This window comes from Megalops cyprinoides, chromosome 14, assembly GCF_013368585.1.
Source record: "Megalops cyprinoides isolate fMegCyp1 chromosome 14, fMegCyp1.pri, whole genome shotgun sequence".
Classification (NCBI taxonomy): Eukaryota; Metazoa; Chordata; class Actinopteri; order Elopiformes; family Megalopidae; genus Megalops; species Megalops cyprinoides.
The window spans coordinates 32,427,438-32,435,412 of NC_050596.1; the positions used below are offsets into that span (position 1 = coordinate 32,427,438).

The window sequence follows — 7,975 nt, forward strand, 5'->3', positions numbered from 1 at the left end:
CCGTCTGCATTCCAAAGTACTAGGAGTAGTGAATACTAATTGTCAGATTATTATCCGACATATTAACAGTGCTGTTGCCTACTGAACACTCATTAAACTGCAAAACAGAGCATTTTATCCCATGTCTACAACAAGGTGTGTGGCTAGAAGCGATCAACAGAAAACACCAAGCCCATTAATTTCAAGACAACACTCTGGACACTGGAAACAAATTGGTATCCTTTCTTAAAGACTATTTATTGCAATTTTTACTACCAATAGATTTCTGTAAGAAGCAATGCAGGCTGTGATAGTAAGGTATGGTATATAGTTGTTTTTGTTTCTGAATTGATCTGGTAGGCATAGTGAACAACAGCCACAACAGCTGCGGGTGCCCTGAAACACACTTTCACCAGAAAGGGATAACACTGATGACCACTTAAAGAAAAGAAGCATATTACACGCGAATACTCTGTGATTTTAAACTCATACGGACAAAACAACGCGGTTGCGGCCTTTATTTTTCATAATTTTCCGCACATATTTCTCTCTCGCTCGATGAATGTTCAATTTTGTCGTTTCTGAAGAGGTATGAAAACACATTTTGAGCTCACAGCTGCTGATACGGTTTTTTTTTTCCAGTGTTAAAATATATACAAATGAACTGTCTGCAGGAGTATATTCAGAATATATTACTGGTGTTATGACGGTAGGAGCATTCAATTCAAAACAATTATTTTAAAATATGTTTACCATGTTCGTCAATTAACACATACACCAGCGTAAAGCCGGAGCAAACAACATGTATTTACTTATCTAGCACCTTGTTAATGAGTGTCTCCGAAATGATGATCATTTATTGCAATGAAATCAGAGAAATATTATGTTATATTATGTTTTATAATATATATATGCGCATTATATTCTTGTACTTAATACTTGAATCGCAATTATTTGTATAATAGAAGTATTCTACCAAAATAAACGCAGTTTGATTCTATTGCGTCGAAGAAACGATGTGTTAATCGTCTGCTTCACCTGAAGTTCAAAAATACTGCATCACTACCTATAATTACTTTTAATATGAAAAACAGCAAACAGTACCCCACTTTACTCTGCAGCCACACCGATCCAAATGTAGTGTCAGACGTAATGTGATGTTACCGAGTTCTGTGCAGCTTGGCGAACTAATCGGAGGAACTGAAATAAAACATGACAAATTAATCTGAGTGAACGGGACATTGCACGTCGTCGCAAAAATACAAGCGAATTGAAAATCGGGGAAAATGACATGCCCGGAAAGGACCGCCACTTCAAAACAACGCAAGCACCTACACTACACGTCAAGTGCAAGACTATCAACAACATATTCCAGGGATTGGCAGGCATGCACGACTAACACTTTCAGGGGGCTAATTAATGCAAACGTTGCCTATAATGTTAAGGCTCAACTTTTTCATCTTTGCTTTTAGGAAAAACTCAGCTAAGCAGTTGTACAAACGCGTGGCTGTTGTACACACGCGGTGACATGTTTTTCGGTACATTCACATTGATTTACAACCCCAGCAATGCCATTAAATCAATATCAACAACAACAACAACAAAACGTACAACAAAGTCGTACGGATCACACACGGTCACGATCTCACTGACCGTCTACTTTAGACAACTAGCCTAAATGCGTCCATCGAATCGAATCCTTTTTTGGCAATAACACTCTTAATGAGTATCGGTCTGGGGAAAACATTTTTCCCATCAGATATCCAGATCTCGGCGGTGCTCGCTGCCCCCGATTTAAAATGTATAAATGCGATATCCTGCTCATCAGAGGCGAGTTGACCAATCTGCTCTGAATATATATTAGAGCTTTAACACGAGGAAGGGGAAATCTCCCATCTGGTAATCACATCGCGCAGAAAAGGCTCCGAGAGAGAGCCTCCACGCTCATTCCGAAAACATTTCTGCTCGCAAATTATGTGCATCTTAAAACAAACATCTACACAAAGGTTCCTTTTGATTTCAGAAGATTCAGGTGCGAGAATTCCATCAAATCAGTTGTTGATTATTTGTTTGGCAGGAAAAGGGAAATCGGTTCTGCAGATAAATTAGAAAATACTACTGCAACATGATTGCGTTTTATACCCTGCCAACTATTTTTTGATGCAGGCCGAGAAAATGCTATCATGGCAACATCAACAGAAAAATTCAACAACTGTACCGATATGAATAAAACATCTTAAAATATAGGAAATACAGGCAACACATGTAAACTGGCGTACTGAACAGGCCTTTGCAATAAGTCATGCAAAATTATCATAAAATACAGATATAGCATATTATTGTTATTAGTGAATGCATTACTAAATATATACATTAAAAATAATACGTTATTTAACTGAGTTAAAATACTGAAATGAGGACAAAAGTATGAAATAACATCACAATGTAAAGTCTCAAGCACAAACATAATGAAACACACTGACAGTCACATACGAATGACCACACAAAAATATCCTTACAACCATTCATTTTAACAAGAAACTGTCAAGCATACATGTGAGGAAAGCCGAACAACACATGAAACGATTCGTATTTTGTAGCTAGTTAGTGAAGTAGATCCCAAAATTGACATACCATAAACACTGCCGCTACTGAGCATTTCTCGCTGCGATAACAGGGGAAAAAGAAGAGACAGAAAAAAGGCTGAATCGAAATTTTCACAAGGAGAGATTCCAAAGGTTGCTTCTCATTAGAACCACTCTTCCTTCTCGGCTATCAGATTTCACAGCCTCGAAACGCGGGCCGTTTTCGTCAGGTATTCAGTTAACCTACATGCATATAATTAAGGGAAAGCAACACCAACAAAAGCTCTTTCGGATAACAAGTGAAAAAAGAGATGGGGGAAAAACGCATGGCCACGAATGCAAGCCCATGTCAGTTATACTCGCTCCCGCTGAAAACTACTAAGGGCTAGAGTGGTACGAGGAGGGTCGGACCATTGCAAATGCCATTAAAAGGCACATTTTCGCTAGCTGGATTTCTGAGGAAACGATACACCCACCACGGCGTCCCCCTCCACTTTAAAAATAGATGATATGCCTGCAGTTGCCGCTTCCACGAGCCAGTGACATTGTATCTAATTCCCAGCTTTATGCCTGAAGTGATCACCATAACTTTTTTTTTAAAAACGATGATACATGCATGAACTTCTCGTCGCTGAAAAAAAGTTACTTTGCAACAATTTAAACCCCACCCCACTCTCACTTTCTCATTAAATACCAAACACGGGAATCGTAAGGAAAATACGCGTGTGGATATTTTCCAAACCCTATCAGACACCAAATTCGTCTCACGCTGTGCGATATGTAACTAAGTCTATTTAAATGTGTTGCACATGGTGGATTTATGAACTAGAAAGAAAATGTGTAATTCTGGGTGAGGCGTGCGAGGGTTAGGAGAGGGTAGGATAAAATGAGAGCGGTCGCTCTTACGTTGGAATTGCTTCGGTATTTTTAATTGCCCAGATCTCGGATATCCTCATATTAAAGTCTTACCTGTATGCGTGGCAGGGCAGCGTCAGAGGTTAGAGTAACATCGATCCGATGTGTTTGCTGATGAATGGGTTTTCGGCTTAATCGAGGATGCTTTCGATTTGAAACCATTCCAAGTTAGTAAAGGGAAGACTGACCATAGCCTCTGCCATGTTGGAATTTCAAACCCAAAACAGCTGCTTTGGAGAAGCCAGCATGCCCCGCACTGCGCATGCGTCATGCGAAGGAGCCAAATTCAAATCAGTTGAGTCTCACATCGGTATTTATGCACATTGCTATATGCATATATTTGATACTACAGTAGCAGCGGCTGTCAACTAAAAAAAAACCTACCTTGTGTGTGGTTAAGAATAAACTATAATCGGTAGCTAAAAGAGTTGTTGTCAACTGCATTCTTAGAAGACATAGTGGCATATGTGTATCTAAGAATGAAGTCCAGTAATATCGGGTAATTGTTTATTTCAGTCTCAGAATGATGGACAGCAGAAAAATGTAGTGAATGCGAGAAGCAGACTCTTTCGTTTACAATATTAGTTTGAACTGTGGTATGTTTTCATTGATCAATGTCAGAGGTCACTCTCCATTTTGACGGGGACAGATGTAGAACTCTCTGTGAATAGCAATATGAGTCAATACAGTTTATTTCATTTTATTAACAACGTTTATTTTATTAACAGGGTACCGAGGTCACTCATTGGCTGCTTTCGCTCGGTACATTAACCTGCTTCGAGTAAAACGCGGAATGACTCAAACCGCGAAGCGAAACCGGGAGTGCTGTTTACTTTCAGCCAATGGCTGCGCGGAGTGTGTTTGTCTCTGTTTGCATTGCAGCGCAGAGTGTTCATGTGCAGGTCTGCCCAACACCCACACACCCTGCGAGATGGCCGTGCCATGTCTTTCCCAATGATAATTATAGAGCACGCGCAGAATTAATAATTTCAGTCCTAATTAGTGTGGAAATGTCCCAGATAGCATGTTATTAGAAGATCAGTGGGGAGACATGGTTTGAAGAAGACATCAAAGACGATGACTGTCAACTAAAGTTCATTGTTTTAAATATAAATCAGCCTTTGAACACTCAATCTACTCTGCTGTCATGTATATTACATAATTAAAGTATTTAAACTGAAGCTACGTTTTTTTTCCTTTTCTGAAATCTATCTACCTGTATCACAGAAAATTTTTCTTAAATGATTTTATTTGTGTTGTTTAAGCATATATGTCTGTGTGTCTGTGTATGGATGTATGTGCACACACACACACACACACACACACACATATATATATATATATATATATGTATGTAATATCCATCTTTCATAATCAGATTTTAACAATAAGATCCTGTCTGGTCTTCATTTTTTTCTCTTTTTTTCATTTAGAGAGTTTTTTTTTTCCTCTCCCGGTCTGTTGGGACTGCAGACAGAACCTCGGTTTGACATGTGATCTGGAAGTTGACACCCCGAGTCTCAGATTGCCTTCTCAGAGTCCTGCACTGGGCCCGCGCTGCGGTGCACTGATTCGGCCCGGAGCTCTCCCTGCAGGCTGCCAGAGCTGCTTCCTGTGTTCTGCAGCTCTCTTTGGAGATTTCCTACCCAAAGGCAGCCGGCACTCAAACGCTCAGCCGGCCTAACAAATGATGGCTCGCACATTCCAAGGTAATAATTACTGCGCTGGCCTGGCCTTGCGCAGCTGATACCCACTGCGGCTGGAGAGGCAGGGTCCCTCTCTTGTCTCTTTAGCTGGTTTTCTTCGTCTTAAAAGGAAATTGGGAAGTAAATCAATAAACAGACAAAAAAAGGGCCCCTACCTCGCTTTAGCTCTATGGTACAGTGTGTAAAAACACAGCAGACAGGAGAGCAGGGAGCACAGACAGCACAGTAGATGTAATCAGGATCGCTATTAATCTCCCGGTCGAGGCGTGCGGCTGGCCAAAGGCATCATGGGAGAATCCTGGCTGTGCCTATAAGTGGTGGAGCCGGGGGTGACACCCCGCGCCGCCCTCACCTGCTGCCTGGTAACGGCGCCGCTCGGGCTTCCTGCGGCCCGGAGGTCATTTAAAAAACACGCGGATGTGCGTTTACTGACGCGCCGCGTCGGCCTTCTCCCGGCCCAGACGCCACAGCCCCCCGGCTCTGCATCTCTTTTGTCGCCGCGTCGGCAGGAAGGCGGTTCTGAATCTCTCTGCTCAGATGCCAGCCTGCACTCTGCCTGCAGCATGTCAGCACACCCTACAGCCGATCCCGGCACACTCACCTCGCAGGCCGGCCCTGTTCCGCATGACCTTTATAAAACCCGCTATCACCGGGGGTCATTGTGATGCCAAAAAAAAAAAAAAACACAAATAAAAAAGCCCGGGGTGAGAGTGCAACGGACACGACCTTGCACATCAGAATGGAAAGCGTCTCTTAATTATTGCTGTTACTCCGTTCATCCCCGTCTGATTTAACGCAGTAGGCGTGCCTACAGCACAGGAAGCAGAGCGCGAGAGTCCCTTGCCCTTCGGGGACTCGGCCGTTTCAGAGGCGTCAGGTACTGTGTTTGCAGTCAGACTGCTCAGCCTGACGCTCGGAGACACGGAGGCTGGCTGCGATTGTGAGGAGGACTGCTTAGCATCAAAGGCAGAGCTACCTGCTCTCTGACTTCACTCCCATCAGCACACACAGGCAGCGCAGCAAGTAGTGTTGCACCGAGGCCTTTGTGTTTTCCCTCATGTTATCAGCGCTGGATCATTTCGCAGCTCGCGACAGCGACTTGTTTTCCAGCTGTAAATATCTGATATTTAGGTTTGCTTTGATTGAATGAGGCATTAAAACGGGATTCGCACTGTAGCTGAGGAAAGCAGTCCTGTGGATAATTGCTTTCCTCCTGTCTCAGTCTTTCAGAAAATATACACTCAAAACAACAAATATGTGGGATACTCCGGGAGGCTATTGCATTTCAGACTGTAACAGTATGGTCTACATTTAAATACACTATGAGTTGTCAGTGGAATAGTTACGAGTGAAAAAAAAAATTTGGATTTTAGGGTTAGGGTTAGTTTGGATTTTAGAATGTTTGTTATCATAACTGCCAGTTATGATGTTATTTATTCCTAATTCAGGGTCGACTGCTTTGCCAAAAGCCCATAAACAACTTACTTCACCAAGAGCTTTAAAATGTTTATTGCCATTCAAAATACCTCCAGGTCAATACACCCTTGTGAGCTGACTTGTCAATGTGATTTTGTTTTTAAATGAACCAGTTTCAATTCAGAATCGCATTTGAAACCACGCAAAACAGAATACACACGTGGCTACAAAGATTATTAGTTAAAGAGAAAGAGGCTGCTGTGAGCGGGGGTTTGCCTAGTGGTATTTAAGCTGGCATAGCTTTGATTTAACTGCTACATTAATCTAAATAGATTTTAACTCATTAAGCGTTTCAGGAGTAATGGTGTGGGCCTGCTCGTAATGAGCTCACTCTCTCTGATTGAACAGGAATGCGCGGCTGTGGAGGGCTGTTTGTTGCCCAGACTTTCCCCCCGCGGTGAAATTGTTCATCTCCTCAGCACCGGGGTTAGGGGTTTACTGGGTCACGTGACTGGCTGCGTTTTAACCTTTTGCCTGCAGACTCTGATGTCACCTCTGATTGCTTCACAAGCCAGAGTCAGGCTTCTTCCCTTCTCTCCCTTCAGAACGCGGGAGCTGGGGAAAGGCCGCACAATGGCTGTTATCAAAGCACGATTTTATGTGTTATGCAAAGTGTTTAATCAAATAGATAGCTATTAAACATTCTCACTGAACGGAGCAATCCCGTTGGCATAAAAAGAGTCTGTCTTAAATCATATTGATTTTTTTTTTTCAAAGAAGTCAGTCATTGTGTATCTCAATGTTTGAATTGTGTGTCAGACGCATTTATGTTACAGAACAATGGATGTAAACATTCATCTGCTGTCATATAGATCAAATGCTTTAATCTTCAGGATCAAACAGGCGTAGGTATGGGTAGTGTGTCTTTACCATTCAGGCAAATTCTTTTGGGTTCTCATTTATGTTAAATGTAAAGAGGGTAACCTTCAATATTAAGTATCACACAACATTGTCAAAACCATTCATATTGTGCAAGGAAGATCGCTCCATAAAATCATTCACACTTTAGCTGTGGTGTCTTTCTAGAAGGAACTCTGGGGTAATATGCACTAATATATCTATAAACCTTTACATCAGCCTTCTAGTATGTCTGCACACAAAAAAGTGACATTGTGAAAGCAAGAATGAGAGGCTTAAAAAGAAAATAAAAGCAAATTGAAACTCAATGGCTGTTGAAGAGCAAAAAAAAAAGAGAGAGATGGCAAAATGAAAGGTTTGGAGGTTTCTCGCATTGTTTGATGATGTGTAGCCGAGTCCCTTTATGGACTGAGGCTAACATCCTAATGGGGACAAGCTTGAAGTGAATGGAGCCCA

General features: G+C 41.9%; 1 protein-coding gene across 2 annotated transcripts in view; it reads right to left on the minus strand.

Moving 5' to 3' along the window:
- Nucleotides 1–3,684, minus strand: part of LOC118789477 (fidgetin-like) — a 48,608-nt gene extending 44,924 nt beyond the window's left edge. Inside the window, exons 1-2 of one of the 2 annotated variants that reach the window (XM_036545916.1) lie at nucleotides 3,534–3,684; nucleotides 2,614–2,644 (exon numbers count right to left, since the gene is read on the minus strand). In XM_036545916.1, the coding sequence (XP_036401809.1) occupies nucleotides 2,614–2,644; nucleotides 3,534–3,641 (139 nt within the window). In that variant the 5' untranslated portion in view covers nucleotides 3,642–3,684. The remainder of the gene's footprint in view (nucleotides 1–2,613; nucleotides 2,645–3,533) is intronic. The other variant, XM_036545917.1, reaches the window with a different exon arrangement.
- Nucleotides 3,685–7,975: the final 4,291 nt, after the last annotated feature.